Source organism: Stegodyphus dumicola, chromosome 3, assembly GCF_044657685.1.
Source record: "Stegodyphus dumicola isolate Sdum_Otavi_A_Nest chromosome 3, ASM4465768v1".
NCBI lineage: Eukaryota > Metazoa > Arthropoda > Arachnida > Araneae > Eresidae > Stegodyphus > Stegodyphus dumicola.
Window position 1 is genome coordinate 269,999,273 of NC_140770.1, and position 24,278 is coordinate 270,023,550.

At 31.8% G+C, this 24,278-nt stretch overlaps 1 protein-coding gene across 5 annotated transcripts in view; it reads right to left on the bottom strand.

Moving 5' to 3' along the window:
• LOC118192400 (papilin-like) overlaps positions 1-24,278 on the bottom strand; it is a 198,655-nt gene that overhangs the window by 17,972 nt on the left and 156,405 nt on the right. For 4 of the 5 annotated variants that reach the window (XM_035363369.2, XM_035363363.2, XM_085814135.1 and 1 more), the window contains 7 exons: positions 20,776-20,946; positions 10,703-10,903; positions 8,016-8,192; positions 5,223-5,267; positions 4,278-4,448; positions 3,563-3,732; positions 714-804 (listed from right to left, as the gene is read on the bottom strand). In XM_035363369.2, coding sequence (XP_035219260.1) covers positions 714-804; positions 3,563-3,732; positions 4,278-4,448; positions 5,223-5,267; positions 8,016-8,192; positions 10,703-10,903; positions 20,776-20,946 — 1,026 coding nt within the window. Of the gene's footprint in view, positions 1-399; positions 519-713; positions 805-3,562; positions 3,733-4,277; positions 4,449-5,222; positions 5,268-8,015; positions 8,193-10,702; positions 10,904-20,775; positions 20,947-24,278 lie in introns of those variants that run through there. The other variant, XM_035363384.2, reaches the window with a different exon arrangement.

The window sequence follows — 24,278 nt, forward strand, 5'->3', positions numbered from 1 at the left end:
TATTTACAAGAATTGTTCAAATGAATGAACACCAACTACAATATATACATCATATCGATGATGAAATGATTGTCGTACACTTTGGAAGATAGATGCCCAGCATATCATGTACTTCTGCAGCAGTGACACTAATTCTGGCTACAAGGTCTTCAGTAGAGTCGAACTGCATCTCACAAATGAGACTTGTCATTGTTATGATGCACATATTGCAGTTGCTGGTCATTCATTTGAATAATTCTTCGAACTATCAAACACTTTTCATGTAAATTGCCATGACTAAAATGACTCTTCACTCTTCTTGTTCTTTATACTCATGTTTTTATGTTCACATTTTGTATTCCATCTCATATTACATTCCTTAGAGTTATAACCATCAATTTTGTTATAAGCTGTAATTGCTTGTAATTGTAATTGTTAAGTCAGTAGGACACTATTAACTATATCTCTACAACGTGTTTCGCAATCTCTTGGGCCAGAACTCAAACGGCCACCTGATGGACATACTCCAGGTTTCTGCACTGAAATGTTTTAATGATAAATCTTAAAGAGAAGCAGAAAAAGCTTTTATACATACTCTACAATTACAAGCAGTGTTATTAAGTGTCCTATTGACACTTAATAACACAAGCAGTGTTATTAAGTGTCAATAGGACACTTAATAACACTGCTTGTAATTGTTTAATAGGATTTTTGCATAAAAAATATTATCATACTTCTCCTGCACACTGGTTCTGTCCTTATTCCTTCTTGTGAAGTACGGGCAATATCAATCGCACAACGGCTTCCTTCCGGGCAGGTTACCACCTGGAGAGATGACAAGGAATTATTAAACATATCTCCTAACTTTTTCAAATCTACTACTACAGCTAATGCCATAAGATGCAGTTGAAAATTTCTTAAAAATACATGTATAGTTATTCATTGTTTTAATTTAGAAGGAAAGACAACTTTATTAATAAATATCTAAATTTTTCTTAAGTTAAAGGAAATTTTTTTGCTTTTCTTCATTTATTTCCTAGTTTTTGTTGTTAAAATGTACTTTGATAAAATTTGAAAAAGATTCATATGGTTCACTTATGGTTGGATTTCCTATCAGATATATTATATCATAAATAATGTCTTGTACCCCCATTAATTAGAAAAAAGTAGTTCTACAACAAATCTAAGCCAAGAATTTCAAATTAATATCACAAAGTTTACTCACACAGGGCATACATTTATTTAATTACACAAACAACCATTTCTCATAATTCATGATATAAGAAGCAATTTCTTTTTGTTAGAATTAACCATGATATGTTCTGTACTAAAGTTGAATACAGCAGTATATAAGAATTTACCTTTCACATTGAGATATTTTATAGCATTTTATGTTACAATTCCCGTTCTGATCTTTCCCACAGCTCAGAAGGCATTAAGAGAAATAATCCACCTCTAACAGCAAATAGCTAGTAAGGATTATTAATTATTTGATCATGGGAACCAGCATCACTCTTATCCCAAACAACAATAATTAACTCAATAATTTGAACACAATAACACTGAAGAAACTTTAAAATACTACAGCTATATTGCAACTGGAAGTAAAATATTAATAATATTCAATTTTACAGCATAGTTCTCCCATCTATGATCTGTTGATGAAATTTTGGAAATCTTTCAGCATAATACTTCTCAATGAAAATTGAAACCTTTTTAAAAGAGAAATACAGTACAAAGTGTGTAATCCGGACTCGTCGGTACTTTGGCAATTCCGGATCAGGTGTTTTTCCGGATTATAGATCAATTTAAATCTGGTAAAATGGCATGCAGAAATTACACAATTAAAAATATGAAACCATAATTCATGAAATAAAGAGCAATTATGATCTAATGGGTATCAAATTTTACACACACACACACACACACAAAAAAAAAAAAAAAAAAAAAAAAAAAAGCTTAATATTTATTTGTTTATTTTATTAAACATTTCTTTCAATTCGCGCATGTGTAAAGCATACATTACACGCATGCATAATGTATGTGCATGCGTAAACTTTGTAGCTTTGAGGTCTCTAGATTATTATAGATCATTTTGGATAATGGACATCCGGATTACAGACTTTGTACTGTAGTATCAAATACAGTAAAAATCAATTAATAGCCCATTTAAATAAAACTCAGCATACTTAAGCAAAGTGATTCAGAACAATAAACTTTTAGTAAAAATAAAAGCTCTTTATAAATGATATATTTCAGTTTCTTTTTTATTTTAATATGACTTGCAATTTGAAAATTCTACAACCTGAAACAGAAAAGCTATTAAAGCTGTTGACATGTCTAAGCATCAGCATTACTGCAGAATAATTTAAAATCAATGCACTGACATGTGCATAAATTTATAAGACTGATATTCATTGTGAATGTATTTAATTAAGTTATATGTGACAGAATTGAATATATAGGGTGTCCTAGAATTGTTTCCCGGATTACAAATATTCATAAGGCATAAAATATGACATATACTTTTAGCTTGAATTGCATGTAATATGTTCAAATTTTTCATGTACAATTTTTCTACAAAAATTTCTATATGTGATTCTTTCGTTGCCCGAAGGATATCCAGGCAATATGCCAATTCCATCCATGTGTTGGTCAACATTACATGAGGGATGGGACTTCAGTAATGCTGCGATGTCATTTACTGGTATTTAGTAAACCTGGCCCTTGACATAACCCTAAAGGAAGAAATCCAGCTGTTTTTATGTCCGGTGATCATCACACCTGATCCATCTTCCTGGAAATGTTGTATCCAAATAGGCATGGACATCTAACCCCCAATGAGGTAATGATCTTGTTGGAAAATTAAGTCTGGAATGTCTTGAATTTGTGGTACAACAAATAACTGCAACATATCAAAATAATTATTGACTGTGATCATCTTTTCACTGAAGAAAAAAAGGTCCTATGATTTTTATTGTGCATAAGACCACACTACATGTTATGCTTAGGGCTGCCTCTGATGGTCCCGTGGGGATTCTCACATCTCCAGATTCTAGCATTGTGTCAGTTGACACCACCATCCAAATGAAATGTGGCCTCATCTGAGAAAAGGACACGTTTCAGATAGTTAACATTTTTCTCAATCTCAGACAGCATGGCAACAGCAAACTCATAATGGATTACAATCCAACAAACAAAGTAACAGTAAATATGTATACCAAAACTTGAATATGTGACATGCAATTCAAGATAAAAAGTATTTGTCTATGTATTATATTTTGTGCCTTATGAATATCTGTAATCAGGGAAAGAATTATGAGACAATGTGTAGAATTACTGACAGAATTGTTAATGCCTTGTATACAGAGTTAATTATATATGACTTATATAGAACATTTTAATAATCTTACAGCATTAAAAACTATTAGCAAGCCTATAGTCATACCTAAGCATTGTTTCTGAATTACAGATTCAAGTAGAAATTCGTTTTGATTTTAGCAGGTTTTCATACTACCTGAGATCAAATCAATGCAAAAAGTTCTATAAACATGAAAAATATTGAATAGATTTTCAGCAGTACCTCACATGGATTAGAACATCTACATGAAGAACATCCATTTACATCAAATGATTCTTCGATACCATATGGGCACTGAATGGAAGCACAATTAGACGGGGCACACTGAACTGTTTCCGTAGTAGCAGGAGTTAGAGGAACAATGTATGGTGTCTGGGCAACTCCAGGTACAGCTAGAACAAGAAATAAATAATCATAGATATGCTTTTAATTTGCATTTCTTGATACTAATGTAACAAACTTCTTATTGTTTCTAAAAAAATTCTACAGCATGCATCATAATTAATTTCTGCTGGCATGGAACTACATGTATCACTTTCAGTGAACTTCTGGAGATGGATTGCAATTGGGGTCATTAACTAGAACAGAAATGTTTTTTTGGATGTACAACTTTTCTTCACCCTTTATTTGCACTTAGGAGCTGAAGAAGGTAGTTCAAAAACTATTGAAACTAATACTGAAAAAAATTTTTAAAAATTTAAGCTGAATGTTGGACTTTGTTTTTTATTGTTATTCAGCGTGATATTTAAACTAAATTAATAAATTATATTTTTTATTCCTTTCATCAAAGGTTTATTATAATTATTTCATCAAAATATTATCATCCTGACAGTAAAAGCTACCTTAAAAAACTACTGACTACATTAAAAGATAAATTAATATATAATATATCAATTAAGTATAATAGAAATATATCAGAAATTAAGTTTGCAAATACCTTTAATTCCACTACAAAACTTCAGACAAATTTCTGAGGTCTTAAACCTATTTTTGTTTCCACTGCAGCCACCATAAACAAATGGAAGGCAATTTTGGCTTACTGCATCATAGAACCATCTTGGAAGGGCTTCATTGCATGGCCCAGGCTCCACAGGTAAACGACACACATCTGCACAAAATACAGACATAATAATTAAGTTTTCATAATTTTCTGAAGAAAGAAATGACAAGTACATTTTTTCTTTTATTGCTATTGAATAAAACTGATTATGGCATGGAATGCATGCTTCAAAACAAACTAAATTTCAAACTATATACTGTAAACTGGTCATATGATGGACATGCCTAATTAATTCATTGGGAATGAAACAAAATTAAGTTCCATTCATAAACTTTCTGACAGCTTTAAAAAAAACTTTAGCATTAGCATTCATTCTTTATTAAACAAATTAAAAAATATGCTTATATAAATTGCATTTACAAGGACATAACACAATAAATAACTGAATTTAGAACTGAAAAATAACATTTAAAATTCAAATAGCTGAATGTATTATCAAATATTTTCAAGTCAGATAAAAATGCGTTCTTAATTATTTTAGTACGAAAGGAAATCAGCAGTTTGTAAGACAATACAGCAGTAACACTTTATTTTGTAAGTCATAAAAATAATAGTCTCAAAATTTAAAACTTTTTCACAGTTATGTTTTAAAAAAATTACATAACGTAAAATGAAGAAACAGCTAAAAATTTAATGCTTATCTCATTATCTAAATCTAAAAGCAGCTCTTCCATTAGATGATAATAAAAAAGAGTAAAAAGAATAAAGCAAAAAATAAATATTTAAATATGAGATAGTTTTAAAAAAAAGTAGAAAATTTTTTGCATAAAAACTGTTCTTTCACTGCATATGAATAACTGAAATGTGAATGTGAGGATATACCTTCATTGGTATTCCTGGGTCGGTCAGGTAACACAATTAGGGGTTCTGAAAGAATTAAAAATTTGAATTAATTGGCAACACCCAGACTATAAAAAATAATCATTAGAAAACATCATTTTATGATAACAATTGAATAGTTTAAATAGTTATTTTCATGTTTATAATCTGTTGACATTATCAGAGAGAGTTACTGAAATGTATCAAAAAGTTACAGCAAATTTTTCTGTATTTCAGGAATACATTCCAAAACTCGTATATAAATAATAGGATGACACATTCTAATGAAACATTATTACAGTTGCTGTACTGTGATTGTGGATGTCATCCATAATCACAATACAGCAAGCATATAGAGCATGATGGTACCATTTGGTGTCTGCATGGAAAAGTAGCAGTTATTGGGATTTGGTAGTCAGATATATAATCCATAAAACTTTATGAAATTCAGAGAAAAATATTGCACCAATATGGTAATAAATTGTATAAGTAGGTCAAGACACTTAATAAGAGGGCTAATACAGATGCCAGATGAACACTTCTTAAATCATTCCTGCACCAAAAATTACCAAGAACGTGATTTTCACAGATATCATTAGTGGAAAATACTAACTATTTTTGGAAGTTCTAGTCAAGGAACTAGATGTTATCACTGGATCCACCCATATCATTAAATAGATGTCCTAATGTGAACAAGATATGCATGCAATAAATGACTAAGATGCTGAGAGCTGAGTACAAAATAATGTATAACAGATTTCAAAGCACTTTAGTTGAAAAAGATTTCTTGGCATTTATCCCTACAGAGGATGAATGTGCACTTTCCTGCTTGACTGCATTGAAGTACAGTAGAAGTCCAGAAATCCGCAAAGGGTTCTGCGGATTTTAGAATAGAAAAGATAAATCATAATATTCAGGCTAAAAGTGCAAAATAAGAAAGGCATATTAGATACATTTAATTAAATTATTATATACATTATTACAATAATTTATTATATGCATTAAATTATTATTACATATATAAATTGATTATATTATATTATTCATTTACATTAGGCTCCTCTATTTTCAAATCAGCTTGAATCTGCTTTCCCTTTTCTCTCATGAGCAGTCCTGAGATTGGTACCCCATCACTCGTACCGCTGCTACGAGATGGCATCGAGGTTTGCTGATTTGGCCTCGTGTAATAATTTCCAGTTTCAGATTCCGGTGTTAGAATCACTGTTGCTGTAAAATTTTAACAGCTTTTCTTTATTTTTCCATATATCATACACGGTCCGTGCCGAAATTCCATATGATTCTGCTATAAACCGAGGAGTAGCATCTGCCTTTCATCTTTTGCAGAATTTCCACTTTTTGTATTACTGTGAATGCAATGTGTTTACGTTTTTTAGCATTGCAAGCAGTAAAATCATGAGTGTGTTTCTTATCTGTCATTGTATTAAAAGTGCTAAAATTTAAAATATTCTTAATTTATCCACAAAATATCCAGATAATAATAATAATAATAATAATAATAATAATAATAATAATAATAATAATAATAATAAAAAACTCGGCAACACTAAACAATCTTGTGAAATAACAAAGCTTAGAAAAAGTACAACAACATGAATGTACTTGAAAGAAGAGTTAAGTGAATCATCTGCTTTTTTACCTCTATGCAGACTGGAGGGGAAAAAACTTTGGTATTCCCGTTATGACTCATTTTATTCAGTAATTATGACGTCATTATCCGGTAAATATTTTTTCTTCGATATTTCGGACTCCATGTTGCGGTTTCCAAAACCTATAAGCTGAATGTTTATATTTTGAGAGGCAAAGCGGATTTCAGGTCGGCGGATTTTCGGTATTTGACTGTAATACATTGCTACTTACTTCTGTCTATACTCCATTGCATGCCTTAAAAATGAAGTTTCCAAAAATTCTGGGATACATATTGCACCCACAATGATTAATCAGATTATGCATCTAAAGAACTGTGTTATCCAGTAATAAAATTATGTTAATTCTATGGTTATATCTATCTGCAAGTGTCATCATTCTAGCTATACAATAAACCTTTTCCAATTTATTACATATATATATGCACATACACACATCACCTGCATTCATTGTTTTTCCAGATTCTTAGGTATGACATTCTATGTTCATCTTATACATTCAAATAAAGAATGAGAGTATTTTATTTGATTATTCCAGCACCAAATCACCAGTTTTTTCCCTATGCGAGTATATGATATTTGATAGATATTAAAAATAAAGATTTTCTTTAATGTTACAATGAGGCTTTTGACGCATATATCATTAAAAAAAATTTCAGCCTGAATCATTTACTTACGGATTGTTAAAAAGATATTCACAAATGTATGATTTTTAAAAAATTTTTTATAAATTAATCAAAATGAAATACTTAGATGTAGTTACAAGATTTGTAAATTACCCTATTCAATAAAAGTGATCGTGTATTATTTTATGAATGAATTAAGTATAATTTATCAAGTACCATATTAATGAATCAGGTATAATTAGAAAGCACTCTTTTCCCATAGTTTGAAGAACAATGTTTGATAATAAACTTTTCTCCCATGTTTAATTAGAAGGTAAAATAAGTTTGTTTTTAGTCTGAGTCAGAAGCATGAATATCATGAATAAGTACTAATTTACAATGCCTATGGTTAAGAAACGACATATATAGAATAAAATGGACAATTTATGCTTCTCTAAGATAAAATTCTTGAAAATAAAAGTTAACATCTAAAATTAAGTGTAATTTACATAAAATCAATAAAGTACCTTTGGAAGTTTTTTTGACGCATAGCTGTTCACATTCAGTTCTTTTTTCAAACCTGTTTTCATTACCATCACATCCTCCATAAACAAATGATTTGCATATATTGTCATTATTATCATAATACCACATTCTATAGTATCCTAAACAAGGACCAGGTTCTTGAGGCAGTGTACATACATCTGAAATTGATGGAACATGTTTATGATACATGACACTTTTTCTCAAAGCAAAAATAAAGAACACAAAGTAAAAAGTTAAGAATTAATAAATGTGTTCAAGGAAATAGCACACAGAATCAGGAGAGAGTAGATAAGTAAAAAATGCGTAATGCTATGCTTTTTTTAATCCCTAGACAAAACCAATTGTATTTTTAGGGGTATTTTTTAAAACAATTTTAGAAATGGTTATTTTAGAATTAGTAAATTTTAAGAGAATTTAACATGATTTAAACTTTTATGTAAAATGTTAAATTTATGCATTTTATTCATTTTTATTCTGAAATAGTACAACCAGATAGAAAACTTATTACAAAATAATGTATAAACAGATTTCAAAGCACTTTTGTTGAGAAAGATTTCTTGGCATTTATCACTACAAAGGATGAATGTGCACTTTCCTGCTTGACTGCATTGAAGTACAGTAGAAGTCCAGAAATCCGCAAAGCGTGGAACCAGAGGTTCTGCGGATTTTAGGATAGAAAAGATAAATCATAATATTCAGGCTAAAAGTGCAAAATAAAGAATATATAATAATATGCCAGAACATATTTCCAGACATGGATATATTTTTTAAAAGAATGTTGCACTTTTTTAGCAATGAACTGGTATAAAAATAACATGTGTTCCTACTTTTTTGATTATAACTTTTGCAGAATCAAAAGTTATAATCAAAAAAGAAGTAGTATCAATTTTATGCATAGTACCAATTTTATGTATAGTATCAGTAGTATCAATTTTATGCAAAAGAAGTAAATCAATTTTATGCATTCAAGTTAAGAAAAAAATACAGATGTACATAATCAGACATCTTGAAAATGTGCTAAATATTTACTTTAAAAACAAAGTTGAAGAATATTTTCAATATTCAGTATACATTACTTATGAAATTTATTTCCTATATGTACAAGAAATATTCTGAAGATATGGGGAGTGGCAATCCCAGATTATGTAAGAATAGCAAAACATGAAGTTCAGCAAATGATTGCTTCACTATATTAGTGAACTTTTTTTTAGCTTTATATGTTTTATACATATCTGACTTTTTTTAACCCATCTGCAATAAGTTATATTGAAAACATTTTCATTCAAAGCACTAATAATAAATAATCAATGTAAAGATTAGAACCTATAAAATATAAAATTTAATATAAAGTACAGTTTTTGCTGGAGTTCAGATCAACTTTAGTAAAGCAAGGTTGTAGTTATTTCTAACACTTGTTATTAAATTATAAGATTATGCATGAAATACTTGATCAGGAGCGGAAAAAAGCTAAGCCCAGAGCAGAATTTAATGCTTCTAACAAAAATTCTATACCATTCACTAGATCGTTAGTGAGGAAAATTTAGGAACATATAACTAATCAAGCCTGAATTTCTGTGAACAATATCTCTTAACTTTCAAAATTTCCAAAACAGAATACGTTAAAAAAATTCTGTTTAATGTATTTGGAACATTCATATATTTTGTCTTCGTCCAGACGGTATAGTGGTTAGGGAAGCCTACTATGGTACCGAGGGACACGGGTTCGAATTTTGGATAAGATATGGATGTTTGTAAATGTATAGAGTTGGTGTGGCATTCAAATTAATGCTACACTACATTTAATTACCTAATTTACTGAAGAGTAACCAATAAATGTTGACTAGATCATTCAAATATAATTAGTATCTTGAAGAATAAATATTGTTACAAAATGTACCGGCATGGTGAGATAGCTTCAAAGCAGTTTTAGGGTTGTCATAAAATGGCAAGGGAATGCAGGGTTGCCACATTTGGCAAGAAATCGCCCATTTGGAGCCAAAATTGGCGATATGCCATGGACGGATGGAGAACCTTATAGAACGAATTCTTACCGGTTTAGCCCAGAATGTTCTTGAACACAAGCCGGAAGTTATAGAAACCCTGCTGGTCTGCAGTCAGTTAGAGAGTCTGTTGAGAGTGCAAGTCAGAGTGCCTCGTCTGGACTGCGAGATAGTTAGTATCGAGTTGGTGTCTCGTCTAGCGAGTCAATCCGAGTCAACAGCCGGGAAGCAAATGCCGAGTGGGTCATTGAGTGCACCAAAAGAGTCTCGTAATGTATCGCAGTTAGTGCATTGTCGAGAGAGTGTGCTGAGCTCTGGGAATCATCGAATGCATCACAAGTTGTAGCCTGGAGAGTCTCGAGAGTACGTGGAGTTCCGAGAACGACCAAGCAGAGTTGGGAGCTGTACTCTGGTGCTTTGCAGTGAAGCTGTCTCCACCATGATAGCCTGATAACCTGAAGGCTATGTCGCTGATCATGTCAACATATTTATAGTAGTTCATCGATGACTGTAAAACGTGTTTTGGAGCTGTCCAGACAATACTGGCCAATAAAGTGTGTTTCGATACTTCATCAAGTAGTATTGTCATTATTCACTCCAAAAAGGATTAAGATAGAAAGGGGGGAAGTTAGCATAAATTTCAAATGAATAATATAATATATTTTTACCTTCAGAAATACGAGGTGCAAGAGTTGTCAGTTTCTCATTTTTGCAGGCTAGGTAACAAGCTTCCTTTGAATTAAAACGATTTGCATTCCCTTGGCAACCACTGAACAGAAATTCAAAGCACTCATCTTGGTCCTTATCAAAGTACCATTGAGTGAAAGAACCGCTACAAGGACCTTTTACCATTGCTAAACTACACACATCTAAGGATATATACATAAATCATATTATACATATAATTCACCAAAATTTTCATATGGGATAATATTTTGTTAAAGAAATATTACTTTTACAGCAAGGGGGAATATTTTTGATAAATTTAGAATAAAAAATGTCACAAATCAACATCAGAATTATAAATCTAAATAATAAACAAGTGGATCATGTCCTGTATGAAACTCACATAATGAGAACCACAACAAATAAAATAAAAGCTTGCCATTTTAATTTTACTTTATCCTACAATCTGCAGATTGCCTGGATTGTAAAACATGGGCACATTAAAATAGTAACAGGTTTAACAGGTTTTGGGACTGAACTATAATTTTTGCAATTTTTTGGTACTACAGAATCTATTTTACATTGCCTGCTTTTAAAAAGCAGTCATGTTTATTTATTTAAATTCATACACTTTGCTTCTGTTTTATCAATTTTATTATCTCTGATATAGTTTGTATTTCAAATCAATTGGCTAAAATACTGATTCTGCTCCCACCACTATCAGCTCAGTTTCTTAGGCAAATTCAAAGCATAAACACTTACAAAAGCTTGTGTTTCTGATACCTGTGATGAGTTGTTCTTAGATATTAGCCACTACAGCTTTAATGCTATAATGCAATTACTACTTGAAAATCTTCTAAAGATATCTACTTTTACGTTTCCAGCTTCTTTTGGATAGGTAATATTATTGCACATAACATATTGCAAGCAAATGCATTTCAACCCTCTGCAGAAAGAAATGAATTTTAGTTAAGTAACTATGGGTATGGTGTGCCACATAAATACAAGAGGCTGTCTACTGGAGGTTGAATAATAAATTCAATCATGTGTTGCCATTTTTAAGGTCAGCAAAATGGAAATATTTTTGGGCTACTATTGAATTTCATTTTGCACACTGTTTTCATTTCAAAAGCATTTTGTAACCTATGTATTTAATGTACAGTAATGGCTACTGGAATGATCAGTGCAACTACTTGAATAAACAGTTATTTAAATTAAATTAATTTCAAGGTCTAAATATGTATGTAGTATCTGGAAGTGCGACACAACCACCAGAGGGCCTCACCGATGCGCCAGCAGTGAGGTGAAAGAGGAGTATGACAGAGACTCTTCTGCTATCCCACGTGAAGGTGGTGAGATGTCTGTCTGCACGTGAAGGTGTAGAATAAGGAACTGTAGTTTTCCACGCGAAGGTGGTAAATTGGACTGTTTAATACATCAGCAAATGCGAGTAGGCACTAATCGGTTATGTGATAAGACTGGTAAAAGCTATACAGAATCCTCTTTGTATCAAATGGCACTTGTATTTAATCTAATTTGTACCTTTTCTGATTATCTTTATTAAATGCTCTGTGGTGTGGAAAACAAAGTTGGGATTGTTATTTAGCATCTTCAACTCCCCTACTACAGAAAATCTGGGGGCCCTGTCCGCGATATTTGGATACTTCAGAGAAGGTACTGTGAAAACTTTGCTTTATTTCTTTCTTGAAGATAGTGATACTTTTGTTTCGATTTTAAAATGAGTTTCCTAAATAATTTAAAGAAAAGTGATTTAATAGTAATTGCGGAACAAATTGGACAGACTGTTCCAGAAAATGCTAAAAAAGCTGACATTAAAAAAATTATTGAAAATTCTGATGTTTTCAAAACGAACGTTGAATTTGTTCGTGGCGTCGTCAAGTCGATCGCAGAGGATCGGACGCCTAAAACAAGTAATGAACACTATCTGTTAGAGATCGAACGTCTTAAATTAGCTCAAATTGAGAAGCAGATTGAATTAGAAAGTTTAAAATCACAATCATTATCAAGTGATGGAAGAAACGTGCAGACTAGCGTTGAAGATATTATTAAAAGCGTCAAAACACTAACTATAGCTGTACCTCAGAAATCGGAAGCTATGCATTTGTTTTTTCAGTCACTTGAGAAAGCTTTTACTACTAAAAGTGTACCAGTGGAGTTAAAATCAGAAGTGTTGATTAATATATTAGGTGATAAATGTAATAATGTTCTAACGTATGTTTCTGAACAAGAAATCGCGGATTATGATAAATTAAAAACTCTAATCTTGAAAGAATTTCAGCCAACACCGCGTGAGTGTTTGAACAATTTTAAAAATGCGCAGAGACATTCATCTGAATCGCATGTTCAGTTCGCGTCTCAACTCAGTGCAACTTTCAATTATTATTGCAAGTTAAGAGAGGTAGATGACTTTAAGAAATTGTGTGATCTTATTGTATCTGATAAGTTGTATGAAACTCTTGATTCTAAAACAAAGGAACATATTAGTGTTCAGGAGGGTCAAAGTTGGTACCCACCTAATCAATTGGGAAGAGGATGTGATTTATTTTATTCATCCAGGGGTAAATCTTTAATTGATACCAGTAACATGTGAATCAAAACTCCAGAAAATAAAACGCTTAATTTTTCCAAAAACAATCTTAGAAAAGCTCAGAGCAATTTCAAGGATTCAGGGAAGTTTGTAAATCAGGGTAGTAGTAAACCAGAACGTATTTGCTATGTTTGTGGGAGTAAAGGGGAATTATTTCATTTTGCTAGAAATAGTCCCAAACGGTTAGGAAAGGAGGAAAGTTTGTCTCCAAAAAAGGTATCTGGGTTAGAGATTGACTCGGATAATGCAGTTAGAAATAAGTTAGAATTTATTGAACTGTTGATTGATGGTAAGAAAGTAAAATGTTTAATAGATTCTGGAAGTGAATTGATAGTTGTAAAGAAATCCCTTTTTCCGAATAAATTATCAAGTGGATGTATAGAACTCAAAAGTTCGTTTGGTCACGTGGTTAATGCGGAAACGGCTAAGTTTATTTTCTCTTTATGCGAAAGCAAAAAACAAAAAGAGATAGAAGCAGCGATGGTTGATGAATTGATAACGGAAAGTATTTTCCCCCCTTTCTGTCTAAAAATGATCTGTTGTGACCAGGTGATGATTACGCAATATGAAAATGATTCCGTCTCTTCGGAAAGGAATTTTTTGTCTTTTATTTCTGCAGCCATTGAGGGAGACAGCGAAACAGATTTATGGCATATTAAAGATGAAGGATTACGCAATACTGTTTCCACTCTTATTAATGAGTATAAACCGTTAGAAAAGCCGCGCTGTACAGACTTAAAAATGAAAGTAATATTAAAAGATGATATTCCAGTTTCTCAGCGTTCAAGGAGAATTCCTTTTGCTGACCAAAAAATTGTTGATAATCAAATAGATGAATGGTTAAAGGATGGGATTATAAAGCCGTCGTGTTCAGAACATGCTTCGCCAATTGTTTTGTGTAGAAAAAAATCGGGCAAGACACGGATTTGTGTTGACTTCAGGCAGTTAAATAAAAAAATAGTTAAGGATTCTTTTCCTATGGCACAAGTAGAAGAGGTTTTAGATCGTTTGGGTGAAGCAAAGGTTTTTTCGACATTAGACTTAAAGAATGGTTTTTTTCATGTTCCAGTTGAGGAAAACTGCACTAAATATTTGGCATTTATTACTCATGCAGGCTTGTACGAATTTCTAAAAGCACCTTTTGGTTTGTGCACGTCCCCTAGTGTATTTCAAAGATTTATTTATAATGTGTTTAGAGATTTAATTCGGGATGACACTGTTGTTACTTACATGGACTATTTTATTATTCCAGCACGAAATGAGAAAGAAGGCTTAGAAAAGTTGAAACGCGTTTTAGAAGTAGCCAAAGAATATGGTTTGGAGATTAATTTTAAGAAATGCCAATTTTTGAAAAGAAAAATAGAATTTCTCGGGTATGTTATTAAGGATGGTACAATTCGCCCCTCTACTGAAAAAAACCAGGGCTGTTCAAAATTTCCCGGAACCCAAAAACCTTAAGCAGATTCAAAGTTTCTTGGGCCTTACTGGGTATTTTAGGAAATTTATTGCCAATTATTCAAAAATAGCGAAACCATTAAGTGATCTTCTTCGTAATGGAGCAGAATTCAAATTTAGGCCTGAACAAAAAGATGCATTTAATAAATTGAAAGAACTTTTATCCACGAGTCCGGTTCTTCATATTTTTAAACAAGGAGCACCATTAGAATTGCATACAGATGCAAGCAGTCATGGTTTCGGCGCTGTATTGCTACAAAAGTCAGATGATGGACAGTTACACCCCATTTACTTCATGAGTAAAAAAACGAGTCTCCAACAAGAGAAGCTATCTAGTTATGAGCTTGAAGTTTTAGCTATAGTAGAAGCTCTAAAGAAAATCAGGAATTACCTTTTAGGATCTAAGGTCAGGATAGTTACGGATTGCGATGCTTTCCAGAAGACTATGTTCAAGAAGGATTTAACTCCTAAAGTGGCGAGATGGGCGTTACTTCTAGAAGAATTTGACTATGAAATTGTTCACAGATCTGGGCAACAAATGAAGCATGTGGATTCCTTAAGTAGAAACGCGGTCATGATGGTTACTTGTTCTCAGGGAGAAATTACAGCCAAAATTGCAGCTGCGCAAAGAAGTGATGAGCGTCTCCAGTTGCTAAAATCCTTAGTCGAGCAAGGACTAAAGAAAGATTTTCTAGTGAAAAATGGAGTATTATACAAGTTTGACAGAGGTCATGAGTTACTTGTGGTACCCGAAGTATTAGAGCTAGAAATCATATGTAGTATCCACAACAAGGGACATTTCGCAGTGTCTAAAACAGAAGATCTGTTAAAAAACGACTTTTATATTCCTAATCTTAGAAAACGAATTGAGCAAGTTATTTCAAATTGTGTAGAATGTATTTTGTGCGACAGAAAACGAGGTAAGAGCGAAGGATTGCTGAATCCCATACCAAAAGGTAGTATCCCTTTGAGCACTTTTCATATCGATTTTATAGGACCATTACCGTCGACAAATAAGAACTATAATCACATCTTAACCGTGGTTGATGCATTCACAAAGTTTGTATGGCTCTATCCAGTAAAGTCTATATCAGCTCAAGAGGCATTGCAGAAGCTGAAACTGCAACAATCAACTTTCGGTAGTCCTTTGAGAATTATAAGTGACAAAGGTACGGCGTTTACCTCTAAAGACTTTGAAGATTACTGTAGTCAAGAGAAGATCCAGCACATATTTACAACTACAGGCGTTCCTAGAGGAAATGGACAAGTTGAAAGGATTCATCTCACTTTGATTCCAGTCCTATCTAAATTATCCATAGATGATCCAACCAAGTGGTACAAATATGTTGGAGATGTACAACGGATCTTAAACAGTACTAAGAGCAGAAGCACAAAGAGTTCTCCATTTGAGCTTCTCACTGGTGTTAAAATGAGAAATCGAGAAGACTTAAAGATTATGGAAATTCTTGAAGAAGAAGAAAGAAATATTTTGATGAAAGATGGAGAAGATACGAGAGAGGAAGCAAGAAAAAACATTCTAAAAATTCAGGAAGAGAATAGAAAAACATACAACAAAAAGAGGAAAGAGGCACAAGTATACAATCTGAACGACTTAGTTGCCATACAAAGAACGCAGTATGGAGGTGGTCTAAAGTTAAGGCCAAAGTTCTTCGGTCCATATCGTGTAACAGCGAGGAAAGGCAAAGATCGTTACCAGGTGGAAAAAGTGGGACACCATGAAGGTCCTGGATGTACCACTACAGCAGCTGATTTCATGAAGCCGTGGACTTCTACTATATAAAACTATGTGTGGTTCTTCCACACTTCTTTCTTTTTGTTTTTTTTTCCCTTTTTTATTTTGTTTTTTTAACATTTATTTTCAGGTGCTGTCTTGATGTTCCAGTGTTGCTGATCCGTGTTTTCGAGGATGAAAAAGCGTCAGGAAGGCCGAACTGTAGTATCTGGAAGTGCGACACAACCACCAGAGGGCCTCACCGATGCGCCAGCAGCGAGGTGAAAGAGGAGTATGACAGAGACTCTTCTGCTATCCCACGTGAAGGTGGTGAGATGTCTGTCTGCACGTGAAGGTGTAGAATAAGGAACTGTAGTTTTCCACGCGAAGGTGGTAAATTGGACTGTTTAATACATCAGCAAATGCGAGTAGGCACTAATCGGTTATGTGATAAGACTGGTAAAAGCTATACAGAATCCTCTTTGTATCAAACGGCACTTGTATTTAATCTAATTTGTACCTTTTCTGATTATCTTTATTAAATGTTCTGTGGTGTGGAAAACAAAGTTGGGATTGTTATTTAGCATCTTCAACTCCCCTACTACATGTATCATAACAATATTTTTCATACCAGTTTAGATTAATTAATTATAAACACATAAGTAGAGTATTTGCCTTGAAAGCAAAACCTTTTCAGAAAGATTTTACAGAGAATACTATCTCGCACTAAGATCCATCGGGAGAGCTATAAATGTTGCAGAACTAACCCATTATACTGAAAAACACTGCCTATAGAGTCTAAAAAATTGCCCCAATAATTCTATAAAATATAATGTGGATACGAGGCAGTTCTTGAAAGGTGCTTCTCATAAGTTTCAAGTGCTTCCCTTTCCTTACCAGGTAGCCCTAATATGCTTTGCAATAATCCAATAAATCCAAATCCCCTACTGAAATATTATATAGCTTCCTCCTGACATGTTTCGTCATAACTAACAAATCAACACCCAAAAGACTCTGTACATAAAAACATTAATAACACTTTTAAGATGATGAATAAACTGAAACAAAACAAGACCTAATTTTTACTAAAAAAATATCAGATTAACATAGGTAAAAGAAAATAAAACAATTTTTAAACAGGTAATCTCATGCAATTACTCATCTTCCCTTTTAAAATTTTTTTAGGCTATATTTTTCACAAAAAACTACCAATACAACTTTATAAAAGAGATTAATTAAAAAAGTCTTTTAATAGTTAAGTACATAAATTTAAAATTCCGTTAACTACATAACATAATTACATATTTGTACTTAGCATTAATTTTTTACTCATTTTTAGCTTTCAAATGCTAAAGTTTCCTTCTTGCTTTTTTATTAAAAAGTTATAAATTAATTTAAAAATACAAAATACAGAGGTAAAAATATTCCTCATCCTTACTTGCAGTTACAAATCATTATGTGGATATGCATTTGCAACTTTTAAAGTCTGAAAAACACATGCCTGCAGTGTTATCGTCATGCGATCATTTGTAGGTGCTTTACTTTTTACCATGATATCTTTTACGATAATGTTTTAAAACTGTGATGTTTTTGTATCGCTTTATTTTCATCAATGATGTTTCAGAACTGTGACATTTTTCCCTTGCTTTCTTTTCTCCCATAATGTTTTGTATGCTGATGTTTGCCTTGCATTATTTTCTCTGAGACATTTTTGTCCGTGATGTTTTCAATTGTGACCTGCTATCTTGAAGCAGTTCTTGTTCCACAAGAAGCTTCTGAGAAGATTCAATGAAATCTGTGATATATTTGGCGTCTTTTACTTTGAGTTTTGTCAAGTGAGTTCACCATTCATTGTACACTTCTAGTCTTGAGGATGTTGCAGCAGGCAGGGTAGAAATAAGGGGACTGTATTGGCTATGGATGACACTGACTTGGTTTGTGATTTCACAATTGCCATCTATACTGAACAGTTGCAATTGGCTAGACTAATTTGGGGGTGTAAAGAGTTTTATCATTTAATAAAATTTAAATATTTTAAATTTAATTTGGGGGTATAAAGAGTTTTTTAGAGAAATCAGATGATACTGAGGGATGGATGAAAGTTGTAGATGTATTATAGGACTTGGACTAAGATTCTGCTGTTGTGATTTTTACTCTTGTTTGTCAAAATGATGTCAGAAATTATGGAAAAGCAAGCAAAACTAGCAGTCACCAGTTACAATAGGTAGCTAAACTCACAATAATTCAGAATGCTAAAAATAGATTTACTATGCAAAGCAAGACCAGAGTTATTACTTTTTTTGTATATCTTATTCTACATACTTTGTGTTTTTGTTATTTGTTTGTACTTTTTGTTTAATATCTTATTCTACATTATGATTATAATTAGTGTAATTATTTAGCAATACTTTAATAAGTCATTATAAGCAGTTTATAATGCTAATTAATGTTGTAACAATATTTAGATTAATGAGTTACATGACTCAATGATATTTTCAGTGTTTATTATTATTAGAAATTAAAATCATTGCAAAATAATTAGAGCATGTGCTGTTTAGTGAAAATTATTTTATGAACAGTGAGATCATGGTACAATAAAATTTGATTATATGAAATTTGAAAATAAATATAATTCTAGAGATATGGGATCCTTATATTGCTACAAGGTGAAATAAACAAATTTTTCTCTTCTGATGCCCTACTGAACAATAAAATTGCCTTTATGCAAATAAATGGTAAAAAATTTTACCTTATTGATATTGTGGATGTTATCTTAAACCTTTTAAATTTTATATCTCCAAATATTTCCACTGTAGATCCAAGATTTTTGCAATAAAACGAAGCAGTCAGTGATTTTTTCCTTGCCTTGAATATCTTTTTAATCAAAAAATTTCATACTCTGTAGTCCCACCATGCACAAAGCATTACTTTTTTGGGATGAACCTCCCTTCTTTATGTTACTAAAGGAAGTTCTCATTTGACTCAACCCATCATCTTTTTCTAGTAACATTACTGTATAGTATCCACTCCTGATCTCCAATAATGAGCCGTTAAAAAAAGCATGCATATTCTGCTGTGTTAAAGTATAGAGTATCCATACACTGTAGCTGCTTACATATCTATTCTTCAAATGATCATATTACTCTACTTTTTGGAATAAGTAGACTGCCTGATAGTCCCTGAACTGTATAACATGGGTTTTCAGAGACAGCTTCTTTTAATAGATCCTCGTTTAGAGGATGGTTGTCCAGAGTGGGCCCTATTTTCAAGGCTTTCCACACTTCTCAAATAACCTTAAAACTCTACCATCAGAAATAATACTTTTTCCATATAGAGCACAAATTTTATGAGTAGTCTGTCATTTTTCCCTTTTTTTCAAAAGTAAAACAGATTAGTAGGATGAAAATGAATTTTTGGCTTCTCCTTTATTAGCACTGCAATGGAAAAAAATATACCACAATGCATGATAGAACTATGCAATGCGAGCAAATAATACACATTAGTTTCAATCAAGGTCCCTCCTTATCGGCAGTAACAAAGTAATTACAAGACTATATTTCAATTCAAAAAAACTACAGAACTTTCCAATAAATAAACTAATAAATACTTAAATGTTTAAATTTACTCTTCTTTTCATAATTCATATATCCCTGAAGTAACCAAATTAAAACTATTGTAATAAACACAGTAAGAAGTACTAGAATATAAAGAGATTATATTACTCAATAATTTGAAAAGAAATTTGTCTGCCTCAACTCAAAAATGCTTTACGTAGATTTCTTCCCCCCCCTTTTTTTTAGGTACAAGACAAATATTATAATTTGACTGTATAATAAATATATAATGACTGTATTATAAAGTAATAAATTAAAATGGATTTTCTTCTTTAAAATGATATTATATCATGTTCAGAAGGCAATGACCACTCAGCATGTTTTATTTTGATGTTACAAAATATTTCATACAAGTAGTAAAAGTAAAGTAGCAAGGTCTATGTTTTGAAGACTAAAATTATTGAAGAAACATATATTTTCCCCTTCTTTAATATACCAAATAATTTCTTTTAAAAATGGCAACAAATTTTTTTAAGAGTAATCAGTTAACCAGTTTTAGAATACTTTCATGAGATAAAATATAACATATATATCATCATTTAATCCTAATACAAATATAAATATATCCCACTTATTTACACAAATTATATTTATATGAAATAAAATGTAATTTATTACTTTATTTATAGTGAACTAAATGTAAGTTTTTTAGCCAAGAAAGTTTACCTTGAGCATGAAAGCAAGATATTTCACATTCTTTACGTGTCTTAAATCTATTTCTGTTGCCTTTGCAGCCTCCATAATAGAACTCTCTACAAACTCCATCATTAGAGTCATAATACCAGTTAACCTCAGTATTAGGACAAGGACCAGGATCTTGACTTAAGAAGCAAAATTCTGTAAAATAACATATAATGTAGAACTGCATTTTAAAACAAAACTTTTAAATAAACATACGTACTTTCAAAACCATAAGTGTGCATGAATTCTGTTGAAGATAAAAAGTAAAAAATATTACTGATTTTCCATATAAATATCTTTCAGATTACTTAGCTAACTGCTCACCATATATTTAGAATAATGCAAATTAAAAAGATGCAAATTAGCTATATACAGCTAATTTGCATTATTTTAATTCCCCGTTAATTTCAAAAGAATGAGCACATTATATTAATTGTCAAACTACATACTAAAATCTTAAATTTATTATGGTATTAAACATTAAAAAGCAATTTATTTTATCAATGATGGCATATGACGATTAGCAGGAAATTACCTCTAGCAATTCATTCCACCATTAATTCTAATGAACTTAAGCTGGAAAAAATTAGTTAATTTCCTTTTTGCAATTTTCATATTTTGTTTTAAAATAAATTATTAGAATTTTCAGTAGTCTAAAACAAACCTTATAGATATATATACACAGTGACAAAGGTTAGCGACTCTGATTACTGCATCAAACGACCCAAGTTCAAATCCCACAGAAGGCACAGATGTTGTAAATGTATAGTGTATTTGTGGTAGGTGACACTCTAAATATATGGTGAGCAGTTATCTCAAGAGCTTGAAGGTATGAAAAGAGAGGTGGGAGAGCCTTGGACTGCTACCCGGGATGCATTTTCTCAAAATTGGGGTGGAACTGGGCAAAATCATGCTATCATCCATATGGTGCTCAGGGTTCTTGACATCGACAGACACAATCTTGTACTCTTTGCCACGATAAAATTCATGGACTTATTCTGATTAGGTCAGACATGTGAGATTAGTCACAATAATCCTATATATTAAAAGTTAGCTTTCAAATTCTCAACTTTCTTAAAAAATGTTTAACTTGAAGAAATAATAATAGTAGACTTCTAGTCAACTTGAAGCAATAATATTACAGTTCATAAAAAATATGCAATAATATACACTTTTGACAATTCAATTTGCTGCACACACAATAAAAAGAGATATAATGCAGAAATGGCAAAAAATAAAATTAACAGTTTGGACAGTTCAAGCTGATAAACAGCATGTAGAATAATATCAAGTATTGACTGCATATATACTGATAAATGCACTCTGCTGCATAATATTTTGCCATCTGAAATGCAAGCTGGAATCTGTGAAATTCTGTTCTTCCAGAATGTCACAGATTCCAGCTTCAACAAAAACTACTCTAGGTGACTTTTAAATTGGTTCATGAAGAAAAGCTAAATAGCACTAAAGAAATTTCAAAGAGATTTACATAGGTGATGGTCAGAGATACAGCTAATAGAACAGCCAAAGAAACAGGTGAGGTTGTTCCAACTAAGCTTTATTGCCAACTACAAGAAGACATTTAGCTTCACACTATATTGCTGGAAAGCAAAGCAGTACAATTTCGCAGAAAACCCTTTTATTTCTCGATTATTTTCCCCACAAAATATCTAGCTGTGAGCAATAACAGTTAGTATTTAGGGTTTTATTAGGTTTTAAAAGGTCAAAACACAGTACACTTATTTATGGTCTTACTAAACACTAAGTAAAATCATCTTTGAATGTAGTCCCATTTAGGGATAGCTAAATGCATATCATCAATACAGCAAGCCTGACATTTTCCTCACTACATTATTGCAAATAATCTATTTTTCATTAATAGACATTCTTCTAAAAAAACAGTTAATTTTTGCTGCATTTTAGAAGCATATCATGGATAGAAACACAATCAAACAAAGATAAACAAGGATGGCAACACAAACCAAACAAGGATTTCATATGCTGTTATATCATTTGTTATGGTTATATGGGATATTGTAAGACTTGTATGACATAAAATATACCGTACAAAGTCCAAAATCGGGACTCATCGGGACTTCGGTGATTCCAGATTTGGGATTTTTCCGGATATTAGATCATCAGTTTAAATATAGCAAAATGGCATGTAGAAATTATAAAATTAAAAATATGAAATCATGATTTATGAAATAAAGAAGTATTTATGATCTAAAGGGTATCAAAATTTACAAAAAAAGCTTAATATTTATTTGTTTACCTTATTAAACATTTCTTTCAATGTAAGTTGTTTAAGTTGCTTTTTTTGTGCTAATACTTTCTCTTTAATTCTGTAGACAGACATAATCTCTTGTTTAGTTACATTGTTGAAGACTTGTAACTGCTGTTTTGAGAATTCCGACTAACTTGTCAATTGAAATTTTCTTGTTTTCAGCTCGTTCACTTTCTTCACTATCGGTAGCTGTATTTTCTGGATCTAGAACCATACTACACATTTTGACATTTATTAATTGACTGATGATTAAGAAGCATTGTCATCACAATGGAAAACTTCTTTTATATCATCTTCATTTATTATTGCTTCTCCAAATTTCTTTACAAAATCCGTTAATTGGAAAATTTTACCTTTGGTATATCCGAAAACCTTTAAAATTAGTGGCTATCATCATCAAATTTAGCTATCCTTCACTATACATAGTTGGCTATGCATCATGAGCTTGCAGACTAATGACAAGTTGGTCCGTTAAATTTTATCTTGCTTCTATTGTGCATCAAGACAATTAAGCCTCAATTGTATTAGTTTAGTTATTTACAGGGTTCGCACACATTTCTGCACATGGAAATTAAGTACTTTTAAGGACCACTAATCGAAAAAATTAAGGACCTGAGCAAATGGGAACTAAAATATTATCTATGCCTGAACTTCACTTTGTAATACCATCCTAAAAATAAAATAGATCCGTAAGTAGGATGCATTATTATTAATCATAACTTAATTAACATAATTATTAATAAGTTTGAGAATGAAATAATGTTGATTTTTTTTAATGTCTTATTTTGTTACATACTTGATCAGTCTAGAGGTTTGGTAAATAGTTAAGTAAATTTTATGTCAATCGGCATAGGTTAAAATGAAAAGTAAAATCATAATCAGATTGATTCAAAACAAAAGACTGGCTGTTGTCACTGCTCCTGCTTGCCTAGAGAAAGACCTGCTGATCAGAACAAACCTGAAAGGCCTGATGTAGACATGGTTGGCAAGTTTTGAAAGTGAGTTTGGCTCTGTCTGATGCAGTTAGTGTCATAGCTTCGTGTAGAGTTCCAGAGGTTGTAACCCAGTTAATATACTTTAAGATTCCAATCAACCACTAAAGCAACAGAGGTGATATGCTGTTTTGTATTATTTTAAGTGTCACTAGATTTTTTTTTAATGTTAAGAATAAGTTTTACTTGATTTTTTACATTTTTGTTGT